The sequence below is a fragment of the Mauremys mutica genome, chromosome 4 (genome assembly GCF_020497125.1).
Source record: "Mauremys mutica isolate MM-2020 ecotype Southern chromosome 4, ASM2049712v1, whole genome shotgun sequence".
Classification (NCBI taxonomy): Eukaryota; Metazoa; Chordata; order Testudines; family Geoemydidae; genus Mauremys; species Mauremys mutica.
In genome coordinates this window covers 19858795-19872803 of record NC_059075.1, presented here as the reverse complement: position 1 = coordinate 19872803, position 14009 = coordinate 19858795, and the positions used below count along the sequence as shown (strand labels likewise).

The window sequence follows — 14009 nt, the reverse complement described above, 5'->3', positions numbered from 1 at the left end:
CCCCTAGCCTATGTCTGAGCCATTGAAGTCCTCAAATAGTGGTTTAAAGACTTCAAGGTGCAGAGAATCCACCAGCAAGTGACCCGTGCCCCACGCTACAGAGGAAGGCAAAAAAACCCCAGGGCCTCTGTCAATCTGCCCTGGAGGAAAATTCCTTCCCGACCCCAAATATGGCAATCAGCTAAACCCTGAGCATGGGGGCAAGACTCACCAGCCAGACACCCAGGAAAGAATTCTCTGTAGTAACTTAGATCCCAACCCATCTAACATTCCATCACAGGCCACTGGGCATATTTACCACTAATCATCAAAGACCAATTAATTGTCAAAATTAGGCTATCCCATCCTACCATTCCCTCCCTAAATTTATCAAGTTTAGTCTTGAAGACAGATATGTCCTTTGCCCCCACTGTTCCCCTTGGAAGGCTGTTCCAGAACTTCATTCCTCTGATGGTTAGAAACCTTTGTCTAATTTCAAGTCTAAACTTTCTGATGGGCAGTTTATATCCATTTGTTCTTGTGTCCGCATTGGTACTGAGCTTAAATAATTCCTCTCCCTCCCTGGTATTAATTCCTCTGATATATTTATAGAGAGCAATCATATCTCCCCTCAGCCTTCTTTTGGTTACGCTAAACAAGCCAAGCTCTTTCAGTCTTCTTTCATAAGACAGGTTTTCCATTCCTCAGATCATCCTAGTAGCCCTTCTCTGTACCTGTTCCAGTTTGAATTCATCCTTCTTAAACATGGGAGACCACAACTGCACACAGTATTCCAGATGAGGTCTCACCAGTGCCTTGTATAATGGTACTAACACCTCCTTATGTTTGCTGGAAATACCTTGCCTGATGCATCCCAAGACCGCATTAGCTTTTTTCATGGCCATATCACATTGGCGGCTCATAGTTATCCTGTGATCAACCAATACGCCAAGGTCCTTCTCCTCCTCTGTTACTTCCAACTGATGCGTCCTCAGCTTATAACAAAATTCTTGTTATTAATCCCTAAATGCATGACCTTGCACTTCTCACTATTAAATTTCATCCTATTACTATTACTCCAGTTTACAAGGTCATCCAGATCTTTCTATATGATATCCTGGTCCTTCTCTGTATTGGCAATACCTCCCAGCTTTGTGTCATCCGCAAACTTTATTAGCACGTTCCCACTTTTTGTGCCAAGGTCAGTAATAAAAAGATTGGTCCCAAAACTGATCCCTGAGGAACTCCACTAGTAACCTCCCTTCAGCCTGACAGTTCACCTTTCAATATGACCCGTTGTAATCTCCCCTTTAACCACTTCCTTATCCACCTTTCAATTTTCATATTGATCCCCATCTTTTCCAATTTAGCTAATAATTCCCCATGTGGAACCATATCAAATGCCTTACTGAAATCGAGGTAAATTAGATCCACTGCATTTCCTTTGTCTAAAAAATCTGTTACCTTCTCAAAGAAGGAGATCAGGTTGGTTTGGCACAATCTACCTTTTGTAAAGCCATGTTGTATTTTGTCCCAATTACCATTGACCTCGGTGTCCTTAACTACTTTCTCCTTCAAAAATTTTTCCAAGACCTTGCATACTACAGATGTCAAACTAACAGGCCTGCAGTTACCTGGATCACCTTTTTTTCCTTTCTTAAAAATAGGAACTATGTTTGCAATTCTCCAGTCATACGGTACAACCCCTGAGTTTACAGATTCATGAAAAATTCTTGCTAATGAGCTTGCAATTTCATGTGCCAGTTCTTAGATGATTTGAGCAAAACTCAGTGATTTATTCTTCCATGCTATTCAGTTTCATTTTATTCACCACCCCTGCACTATCTTCCTAAGGAGTTTTCTCATACTAGGCATTGGCATATTGGTGAGGCTGTTGCATGTGTTCAGCCTGGTTAGAGTTGCCTTTGGAACAATCAGATGTTTTACTGACTCCTCCTTCTGTCTAATTTAAGTGACCAGCATCATGGCAATAGGCCCAGCCCCCAGGGTGGCTGGTTCCTAAGTAGCATTCAAGGACTGGTCTAGCTAATTTTAGAATTGTCAGGAGTCATCTTGTATTGTTCTCTACCTGAATTAAGATCCAAAAGCCAGTTTTTCTCACTGCTTCTCTATGTTCAACATAATTTGGCTTTATTCTGTATTCATTCATCTCCATGGCCAGTGCTTTTGCTGTTCTAATGCTAGCCCCTTAATTTCCTTATCTTTAGACATAAAATGATTTAGGATTTAGAAATTGAAGTGGTCGGTTTAGTACATCAACTAGGACATCAGCTAATTACTGTAAAATGTCAGTTGGAATTCTTTCTAGTGCATCTAATGTTGGAAATTTATTTGCAAACAAAACGCGATCACGTTATCCAGTCTTTTAGCCACCTCTTTTAAGAGTTAATTCATCCTGTTGTTTTTAGAAAGTGAGATGAGGAATTTGCATTTTTAAGATGTTTAGTTCTTTGATCTCAGGTTTCCATTTTGTCGAGATGAGAACTAAGTTTTCTTACCAGTCATCCCTTAGACTCTTCCAAATCTGTTTTCCTACTCCAGGGGTATTGCTGTCTTTATGCAAAACAAAACTGACAACTCCAAGACACATAATGGTGACTCCCCACATTTATTCAGGAAGCTACTCCACTAGGTCCAGTTTAGCCACAAATTTGGTTTATACTGGCTGGTTTTTTGACTGTCAATTAAGTGAATGTCACCTGTTCTGAACAGTCTGTGCTCAACAAGGCTGAAGTAAGGGCAGGTGGGAGCAACCAAATGAGTTCACTCACTCATATCCTCAGACATTAAAATATCAGTTTATGAAATCCAAGGATGCTCTCTTTTAAAACCTGTTATCAGGATAACATACTTTTTTAAGTCTGATCACAGATGTTGGGATAAATTATAGTTCTGAAGGTACTGGGACCATGCTCCTAATACCTGGTTAACTTTCTGAAGAAATAAAATATGAAGCATGCTTTTATAATCTTAATCTCCCATCTCTCCTTGCAGTTATGAAAAATGAACAAAAAGGCCTGGGGACACTGGATAATATGAATGGTATCCTTGAGTGCACTCTAGATAGAATTATTTTAGTCCCTCACAGAATCACTACCTTGCATATCAAGACTCTTCACCAGCAGAGAAACCTAATTTCTCTACTGTCTGGGTGGTGCTGCAGCTACAAATATCTCACCATTTCCCAGTGGCTTTAGTACACATTGAACAAGCAGGATCCCCACATGGAACTGTGTGTAAGACCCCCTGAGAAAGATGAGGTCCATCCTGAACTCACCAAGAAAAAGGAACTTAGCCTCCCCACCCTTTGCAAAATCCCACAAATGAGTCAGCAGTACCTCATGGTAAACACTATCAGTAGCCGCTAAGAAACTTGTACTTTCTTCTAAGCCAGTTAAAATGTTACCAACTTTTTATTCTTATTTTGCTGTCACTGCAATGCGTATTTTAAAAGTCATGAAGCACCGAGGATTCACAGCCTTCGTAACAGTTTTTATGCTTGTAATCTAGTGCAACCTGCACATACTAGCTAATATTATTACATTTATCACTTTTCCACCATCTTGACTCTTCTACAATCAAGTCATTCTGCCCATAGTGGAAATTCCTATATTATGTAACTGTTCTATAATCATCCTTCCCAAATGTTAAAAATCCAGTGGTAGTCTCATCTATGCTTCCTGCCTACTATATGGTATACCAAGCGGCACAGGAGCTTAGCAGTGTGTTGTTTTTCACTCTCAACCAGTGTTGAAGAGTTATTTGTTTTGGAGGGTGGGATTTCCTTTTTTTAAAATAAAAATACAAGAAGCCTTGAACGTTTGAAACTGGGCTAGCATTGAAACTTGTTCTGCACCAGACACACTCCCATTTTTCTACAGAGCCAGGCCCTTCCTTCCTGTGCTTTTCCGCATGTGTGCAAGAAGGAAGCTCCTATCTTGCAAACCTCAGGATTGCCTCAAAAGCTTCTTGGGGTATGTCTACACTGCATTTGGGAGCAAGCCTTCCCGCCCGAGTTGAAAGACGCATGCTAGCACGGTAAAAATAGCTCTGTAGATGGTACTTTGATGTTGCAACTTGGGCTAGAGCTGGGGCTCTAATGGCCGGAGTGGAGCTGGCAGCCTGAGGCCAAATGTCAAAGCACCGTGTACTCACCTAGCACGAGCCCCACTGGCACAAGTCTGTGGACCTGGCCAGAAGGCTCTCTCCCAGATGTGGTGTAGACATACCTATGCGAGACATGTAGGAAGGTAGCTCTTCTGTTGTAAACTAGGGGAGTCTGTAGTAGCAGGGCTTCTCTCTTGTGCTCCTCCCAAGGCATGCCAGTGGCTCTCCTCTGTTGCCAACCTGTTAGGTGCACAGAAGGCTTCTGGCTGTGGGTTGGAGGCCCTGCAAACCTCAGAAGGTACATACCAGTGGAGTTCCTGTTATGCAGACCTAAAGAGATTTCCTTTTTGGCACACCTCTGAAATTGGATTAAAGTTATTTAGAATCAGCATAAATGTCTGTGAGATGCAAGATGACCAAGCTACTTGCATTCTTCAAGCATATCAAATTGATTGACCTTTTTCAACTTAAAAATCTCATCTAGGTCTTTACCAAAACCATTCCTCTGAGGCAGTAAACCTCAAAGGATGCCCCCGGCCCTATTTAGCTTTGATGTCCTGGAGGGGAAATGTAAATTGGCTGTGAATTAATCAACAGGATAGAATAAAGGTCACATATAGTGACAGCAGTGAAAACAAGTAATAAACATTTATCTCACTGGTTTTGCTCTTGGTTAGGATACAGTGGCACTAAATTATCTGTTTGTTCATTACCCATTTGAGCAATTGTGACTTGATAACCTGCCATTCTTAGTTTTTGTTGTTAAAGACTCCCATCTATGATGATGTCAGCAAATTTGGACAAATCCAGACACAGAGATTGCATGTGTGCCACTACAGTCTTGAAGGTCAGCACCCTTTATTTGGCCTTGAATTAAAGCCAAACCCAAAAACTTTTTTTTTCCACTTCAAATTTTGTCATCCCACAAATTTAAAATAAGCATCTGAGTTGTGGATGTGCATTACGTAGATTGTCAGTCACCAAATTAAAGCAGAGGAATTTTTTTGCTAATCCTTAGGTGAAATGCAGAGTAATCATCGAAATCTGTTTTATTTTTGGCTGGATAGTTATTCAGCAATAGTTTAAATTAACAAACTTCTGATGTGATTTTTTTTTAAATTTGGAACAGCCGTTCATTGTTACAAGAAATCCTGATCAGTGACCAGTATTATTTTTGTTTGTTTGTTACTGACTTAGAAGCAGCTTCATAGTTTCAACCTCTGTGGCAATTTTAACTCAGCTTGCCCTCTTTGAACAAGAGCTTTTGGATGGGCAGCATGCAAGTAAGTAAAGCACTTTTGTTTGTGGTGCTAGCTGTGATACCGTCTGAATTACCTGGGTTTGTTTGGTAACACAGTGTTTTTTAATGTGCTCTTCTTTGGGCATAGAGATTTTTTGTTTTGCATGATGAGTGAATGATAGACCCCTTTTTGGCAGCTCAGCACTTTCCTGTCCAGACTTTGAGAAGCTCTTGATTCTCATCATCTGGCTTTGATTTTTATAGCCAGAGAACCTCACCTTGCCTGTAGCAAAAGATGAATCTTCTGAAACAAATAAACGTTCACTTGTTGAGTAGCCACTGCTGTGAGCTACTCATTTCCCTATTTTTCTAATACTCTTGCTGTCTTGTGCAATTTATAAGGGCTCTTCCCTTTTAACTCACTATTAAACTCCCCCCTTTGATCTGTTGTCAGTGGGAAATAACCTTTTTGCAACAACATTGCTTTCCATTAGTGCTTCCTCAACATTTCCTCTCTTACCTATGCCTGCTCCCACTATTACATTTCTCATACAAAACAAAGACCCTAACTCCTCTCCATCTGCCCCGCCCCAGACCCCTTCACTCCATCTCAACAGCCAAAGGCACAGCCTTTGTTTTCTTTCCACCCTCTCAGGCTGCTGCAAGGAAAGACCTTGAAAAAGCTTTCTTCTCACCCACCCTCAGGCTGCTGCAGTTAGAGGTTTCCACTCCCGTTTACAGATTTTTTTTTAAAGTACCTAAAAATAATTATCAACAGTTGAGAAGTGGCTTCAGACTAGCAGGGAGTAACAAATTTTGCAGACTTGACTGCAGAATGACCCTTCTACAAGCTGTCCTGGCTGCCTGCTGCTGAGATCTCACATGCCTTTACTGCACCCCCCGCCCCAGCAGTCAAGTCTGCTCAGCCAGTCTACCACACTCAGGAGCCTTTCACCTTCCTCCTTACCCATTGCCTGCTGTTCTCTGTATTCTTTTCCTTCAGAAAGAGAGCGACATTCAGGGCAGCAGGTCATATGCCACAGACTATCATGAGTGATGTTGAGAAAGTGGATAAGGAAAAGTTATTTACTTATTCTCATAATACAAGAACTAGGGGTCACCAAATGAAATTAATAGGCAGCAGGTTTAAAACAAATAAAAGGAAGTTCTTCTTCACGCAGCGCACAGTCAACTTGTGGAACTCCTTACCTGAGGGGGTTGTGAAGGCTAGGACTATAACAATGTTTAAAAGGGAACTGGATAAATTCATGGTGGCTAAGTCCATAAATGGCTATTAGCTAGGATGGGTAAGAATGGTGTCCCTAGCCTCTGTTCGCCAGAGGATGGAGATGGATGGCAGGAGAGAAATCACTTGATCATTGCCTGTTAGGTTCACTCCCTCTGGGGCACCTGGCATTGGCCACTGTCGGTAGACAGATACTGGGCTAGATGGACCTTTGGTCTGACCCGGTACGGCCGTTCTTATGTTCTTACTAAACAAACAGGCCTCTAAACTAACAGGCCTTTTCCATCCCTCACTTCAGTGAGATCCAGCCTCACTGGAGAATCACCTGGCTGTTTCTGTTCAGATATTCATCAAGTAGTCAATATTAATGTTTAAAGGCCTTACGGCTCCAGAGCTAACATCCTCTTGAGATGGCTGGGGGTAGCCCCAGGGCTTAAAGCAGGTCAGGTCGCAGATCTGGGAAACAACCTTTCTAAGAAGCCAGCCAAGTTGCTGAGGGGTACACATTTTTATACAGCTGGGGAGGCTCTGATTGGTTGCTTTTCCCAGGGCTGCTGCCGCAAGCAGGCAGAGCTCTCCACTCCATCCCCAAGCAACCTGCACCACTCTCGCAGGGGATGGGGAGGAAGCAGAAAGAGTCCAGCGGCTCATGATGGCTCTGCTCTCCTGCCCTCCTGTGAGCAATCGAACAGCTCCTCTGTTCCTCCCGTCCCTGCATCCTGGGAAAGCAGAGAGGAGACCCCAGTGCAGCTCCCCAGACTTTTGGGGTGGGGTGAAGCACCCCTAGAGCTGTAGGAGGAGCAGAGGTGAGGCTGAAAGGGGCAGAATTGATATGTGGATTATGGGGCAGGATTGATTTGAGGTCAGAAATAATTGCTGGGGGGACAGGCAGACAGATGGTGGAGTGATGGTGAGACCCACCCACTTTTTTCAGACTACATGCTGTTCTGTTGTTTCTGCCTGTCTGCAGATGACGTTGCATTGGGGCACATCCAGGTGTTTTTCACACCACAGGAGCTAAAAACACATTTTTTTAAATGAATGATTAAGTTCTGCAGATACTAGTGGGGCTGCCAGCAGGCCCGCAAGAAACTGCCTGTGGTGTCACACTGCAAATTCAAAATCCACATGTCTTGATTCACTTTGATACTGTATAATGTTTGTCATCTAGAACTGATGGGCATAGACCACCCTTAGCAGACTTTTTTTCTCACTGTGTGTAAAATGGCTGTTTATTGGCACTGAGTTTTATAAATTGCCCTTAATTTAAGATCCAAATACTGTAGCATCATTACAATTATCCAAATGGCACCACAGAAACCGCTGATAATGACTATTAACATTAATGCTAGAGGCAATATTGTATCAGATATGTTTATACAACTTTTGGCGTTTGTTTTTAAGTGCAATATTTTGGTAGTATGTCTTCTGTCAATCTCTGTATAGTAAAACTTATTGAAATTGCAAAACTCTGCAACTCAAATGTGGGATAAGCTCCCCCCTAGTCCCCTTTAAACGGCATTTCACGGGATAAATATTGTGTTGTGAAATATGAAACTGCGTATCTTTTTTCCCCTTTAGTCATAGTCACACCCACTGAGTGAAACTAGCCTGTTGTAAGTTGCTTATAATACAACCCTGTTAATTTAGGAACTGATTCATCAAGCCCTGTTGCTGGCTCAGCTGTTCAAAGCTTTTGTAAACTTCTCCCTCCCTTGCTTGCCCCCCCCCATACTCCTCCGTCCTGGCAGTCATGCTAAGATTGTTGTTGGTTTAGTGTTCACATTAGTTTCTCTGATAGTTAAGAGAGCACAGTATTACAGTGAGTTGCCCTACAGATTTAGAAAAAGTAAACTGTTCTTAATTGTTCTTTTTCCAGCCTCGCTGCTAATGGCGATGTGGAAGGGTTGTATGCCTGGTATCTAGCTGGTGTAAACCTGGAACAAACTGGGTATGATGGCAGAACTCCCTTACAAATAGTAAGTGTGACTATTGCTTTACTGCATGTGGAGCTCTGTTAAGCATGTGTGTTATGGCATATCTGTTTTGACATGTCAGATGGTATTAGGTTGGGCAAAATAAATGCCACTTTGGTTCCGACCATTTTGATTAAAAAAAAGTCTTTGCTTCAAATTAATGACACTTCCAGAACTCGTCAAGTAATAAGTCATTCAAAGCCATCATTCTCCCAACTCTCCACAAGTAATTAGACATTTCAGTCAGGCTTTAAGTAGTTTTGCATGCATGTGTACATGCAGACAAGACATGGCAGTACTCTTTACATTTCTGTTTACAGGCAGAGGCTACAGGGCATGTGGAGCTCCTAGACTTTCTTAATCAACTGAAGATAAAGCAGGTAATGGTTATTTTAAAAGTTCTTGTTTGCTGAAATGAGCCTGGGTTGTCTTTTTTGTTGCTGCTGCTGGTATAGAATGGTTTTGTAGTTAAGGCCCTGGACTGGGCTTGGAGAATTCTGAGTCCAGTTCCTGGCTCTGCCACAAACTTCTCTGTGACCTTGAGCAAGACCTTTAACCTCTCTGTGCCTCAATTCCCCATTTATAAAACGGGGGTATAATCTAAATAGACTGCCTTGTCTGTTTAGATTATAAACTCTTTGGGAAAGGGACTGTGTCTACACAGGACCTATACAGCACCTAGTACTATGGGATCCTGAATTTCATCTAAGTATTACTGTAATGGAAAAGAGAGAGAATTTACAAAGTAAAGAATGCATTAGTGAGTTTCTTCTCCGCAGGTCTGACAACCAATGGTACATCGATTTAAATTTACTTAAGTAAACCCAAATCAGGAATATTTCGAGTCAGAATGAAAACAGAGAGACAAACTACAACCATGCAAATACTTCAGAGTTTACATATTTCATTCAAAAGGAAAATGTCATGTTTTTGTAATGTGTGCAAATAGATTACGCTTATAGCAACCAAGAAAATACATTGAGTGAATTAAACATTCCCCAAAACAAGTATCTTGATACTTAAACCGACAAGTTCCTTTCATGTAACCAGGGGCGGCTCTAGGAATTTGGCCGCCCCAAGCACGGCGGCACGCTGCAGGGGGCGCGCTGCCGGTCGCCGGTCCCGCGGCTCCAGGGGACCTCTTGCAGACGTGCCTGCGGAGGGTCTGCTGGTCCCGCGGCTCCAGTGGAGCATCCGCAGTCATGCCTGCGGGAGGTCCGCTGGTCCCGCGGCTCCGGTGGAGCATCCGCAGTCATGCCTGCGGGAGGTCCGCTGGTCCCGCGGCTCCGGTGGACCTCCCGCAGGCATGACTGTGGAAGGTCCTCCGGAGCCGCCTGCCGCCCTCCCGGCAAAATGCCGCCCCAAGCACGCGCTTGGCGCGCTGGGGTCTGGAGCCGGCCCTGCATGTAACTCAAGTATCAGAGGGGTAGCCGTGTTAGTCTGGATCTGTAAAAGCAGCAGAGAGTCCTGTGGCACCTTATAGACTAACAGACGTTTTGGAGCATGAGCTTTCGTGGGTGAATACCCACTTCGTCGGATGCATCCAAAACGTCTGTTAGTCTATGAGGTGCCACAGGACTCTTTGCTGCTTTCATGTAACTGTAAGGATCTGTTTTCATATGATGTGACTTAGGAGTCATTGGGCAGAGGATGAGTTTAATTAGCTAAACAATCTAATAACAGCACTAGAGAAAACAGCATCTTTGGGAAATATGTATTGCGCCTTCACCAGAAACTTAAAAAATAGATTTTAGAGTGGCAGTCGTGTTAGTCTGGCAACTCCCATCTTTTCATGTACTGCTATATATATCTTCCTACTGTATTTTCCACTCCATGCATCTGATGAAGTGGATTTTATCCCACGAAAGCTTATGCCCAAATAAATTTGTTAGACTCTAAGGTGCCACAAGTACTCGTTTTTAAAGAACAGAGTGACACTTCAGCTCTGGTTACAACTGTTTTTTGGGGTATGTCTACACTGCAATTAAAAACTCGTGGCTGGCTTGTGCCAGCTGACTCGGGCTTGCATGGCTTGGGCTGTGGGGCTGTTTCATTGCAGTGTAGACTTCCAACCATTTCCAGGTCAAGATTAAAAAACAAGATGGGCTCATTTGCCAGAACAACAACTTGGGATCACTTCATATCATCCCACTCCTTTCTCATCTCATCCTTGGCATGTTTTGATGGCATATTCATCTGTCTTGTCTGTATTAGATTGTAAATTCCTCTGAGTAGCACCCTTGCCTCATATGGACACCTATGGCACTACATAAATGATAACACACACTCTGGCTCACTGGCTAGAGGACAGACTGTATTGTAGTTAGCCAGCACTGAAACCAAGTGACGCAGATCTTCAGCTAGACTGAATTCACCAATGACAGTTTAACCAGCAGAGCATTTGCCTCCGGCTATCCTAACTCAGGATTTTGTTCCTAATAATGTAATTTAGACAATCTTAATTAAAAAAAAAAAGAATGAGAGAGAAACCTGACTAAGCACATGTTAGGAAATATTGACAATTGATAATAGAAGACTTGAGTTTAAAAGGCCTCACAGATTCACCCTGCCATTGTAGATTCTGAATCAGGACAGTAGGAGAGATCAGGAATTTCAGAGATTGTCTGAATTCTAAATTATTTACACTGAATGTCAAAATTAACAGTATTGACATATACCTTCTCCAGCCAACAGTCAAATGAAACTGGGAGAACAGTCAACCAAATCTTAAATGATGCCTGAATCTTTGGAGAAGATTCACCACTCAGCTTGCCACTATAACTAGAGGAATTTTAAACACTTACTTTTTTTTTTTTTCAAAATTCTACTCTGATGCAGTCCTCTCACGTTGGAGATTAGATATCTCTTTTCCAGTGTACTGGAAAATCTAAGATATTGGAGAGGTTACAAAAAACAACCCTCAGGATGTTTAAACACTTTGGGCTGGATTCTCCACTGCTATGCACCTTGGGTAGTCATTTATACCTGTACAAAATGGATGTAAAACGTTCCCATTGGTGTATGTGAGTGGGGAATTCTCACTGGTAGCATTCTATACCTACTACACGCTGATTTAGTGTTTCAGTAAAATTCAAAGATTTGTGGTGCCTTTACATTCACCTCAATTCACCTCAATTTGATATCAGACTGAGAAGCATGTCACTTTAAATCTGTAACTCTCATATGGGCCATCTCTTGATCTTTTTTTTTTTTAATCTTCCCTACCTATAGGAAAGACAATCTGAAGGCATTCCTGAGTGTTGGATTAGAGTTTACTCAGTAGGCTACAATGTAAGCTCTTCTTGGAAAGGCTTCAGGCAAATTTGAAGTGGTCCACACTGCATGTCTTAAAGCTAACTGTTTCTTTATATGATTTCTCCATAGGTTATGGAAAATGAACATTCCTGGGAAAAAAGCCAGTTTTGAACAATTAAACAATACCGGGCAATAATTTAAAAAAAAAAAAGAATTAAAAAAGGAAGGTGGAGATGATTGCAGTTGCTACTAGAGTATATTGGGAACCTAGAATTAATTTAGAAATATATTTACTTTTTTCTTTTAAGATCATTTTCTTATGGCTGATATTTTAAATTTCTTTTAAAAAATGAAAACCTGTTACATTAGCATGTCACATCTCAGTTTAGGTTTTTTTCAGTGCCAAGTGTCTGAGCATATAGCTGTAATCAAATGAGACTGGAATGTCATGATATAGTGTCTCTTACTGTATAAATATTTTATTTTATTTTTCTATAACTAGTATGCTGAATTTTTTATTTTCTATAATTGGGACACTGAGTTTTTATCTAGTAAATCTATGGGGGAAATGCTGCATGCAACCTGCAGCATTTCTGTTATGAGGAATTTATATTTGTGGGGGGGATTTAAAGTTGATTATATATTCATGGATTTACATTAATAAAATCTCTGGAAATAAACATTTGTTTCACTTCACTGGTTTTTTGCAATAGTTTAGATTGTGTCAGTAATAATAATTACAGCAACTGTGAGTGTGTCAGCGCAAATAATTGCATCAATCAAGAGCATCCGCCTGCAGTTCTGTGCTAATATTCACCGATGTGTCATTTAAACTGCACTTTTTAAATGTATTATAAGGCTGACACCTTAAACACAGAGCTTGTTTGCACTGTGCCACAGTCCAGACTACAGGCTTCAGAATTGTGTGCCAAAATGATGCTCACTGCTCTGTGTGGATGCTTCAGGAGGTGTGTACTAAAAGGTCCCCAGTTCACATTAACATGAACTATAGTTAGAGACACTTTGGTGCACTCTGCAATTTGAATCCCCATAGTTCGCACTGTGGCACAGTGTAGACATAGTCACATTAGTTGGTGGGACTCTTTAACTGAACTGAATTTCTGTAACAATGATTTTACCTACCTTCTGAACAGGACATAATCAGAATAGCTATGTTTGACATCAGATTGGATCTTGAGTGGCTAAAGAATTAATAGATTTCTGGTTAAAGCAATAATGCTTCTAGGTATGAAAGCCTAGAATTTACAAATATAGAGAATACTTATGGCAGATGCACAGACAGGGGACACAACTTTTGATTTACAACTATGATTTCTGATGTTATGTCTTCCTCAAACAAATGGCACCTTTGCTGAAGCATGGAGGAGTTCCTCCCCCTTTCCATAGCTACCCTTTCCATGCAGCCAATGCTCCATTGAGCCTTTCTGAGCCTTCCCAGGCCAAGTTACAGACCAAATTCCCCCAGGAATATGGAGTGAACACTATGCACATGACTGGAGGAAACCCCATTTTCTCTGCCAAACACAACTGTTCTCCTATGGAATATACTGTAGACATGTGATCCGATTTTCACACCTAGAAATACATGATCTTGTTTTATGCTAACATACATTTGGTGCATCCATTCACATTGGAGCATTCCTCTAGTCACAAAAAACATCTTAATGCATGTGCAAAAATACTGTCTCTCATTACTACTATATGAGCCTAATCCAGTATGGGTCTGATTGAACAGTATTTGTGTATTAGGAACTTCTCTTCCTAAGCTAACATCCTGACCCATTGCATTAATAAAATGTATTAAATGGCTAGCATTACATAGCAAGTAAATTATAGCTCTCACATTAATATGGATCAAGCTAATAAAATCCAAAGATGATGATTAAATAAACTTCAAAAGGAACAATGTCAAGATGTTTTAGGCCACAATTTTAACATATCCTTCAACTGGTAAATTATAGGCAGACTTAACAATTTAAAAGCTATGCACATGTATTAACCTGATCATAGTGCACTAGAATAGCTTTATTTGTATAAGACCTAGACTGAGTGACATCTTAAGAATCAATCCTGCTATGGTAAACTTTCTAAAAATTGCTGGAACAGGAAATCCTTCACTAACAGTAATATGTCACTTGAAGATCAATTAAATTTGGTACTGAAA

The 14009-nt window shown here is 41.3% G+C and overlaps 1 protein-coding gene across 2 annotated transcripts in view; it reads left to right on the top strand.

Annotated features, from left to right (window-relative positions):
* The window catches only part of ASPG (asparaginase), a 74597-nt gene extending 62575 nt beyond the window's left edge, over positions 1 to 12022 (top strand). The window contains exons 14-17 of one of the 2 annotated variants that reach the window (XM_045017051.1): positions 8473 to 8572; positions 8890 to 8949; positions 11801 to 11860; positions 11954 to 12022. In XM_045017051.1, coding sequence (XP_044872986.1) covers positions 8473 to 8572; positions 8890 to 8949; positions 11801 to 11860; positions 11954 to 11995 — 262 coding nt within the window. In that variant the 3' untranslated portion in view covers positions 11996 to 12022. The remainder of the gene's footprint in view (positions 1 to 8472; positions 8573 to 8889; positions 8950 to 11800; positions 11861 to 11953) is intronic. The other variant, XM_045017052.1, reaches the window with a different exon arrangement.
* Positions 12023 to 14009: the final 1987 nt, after the last annotated feature.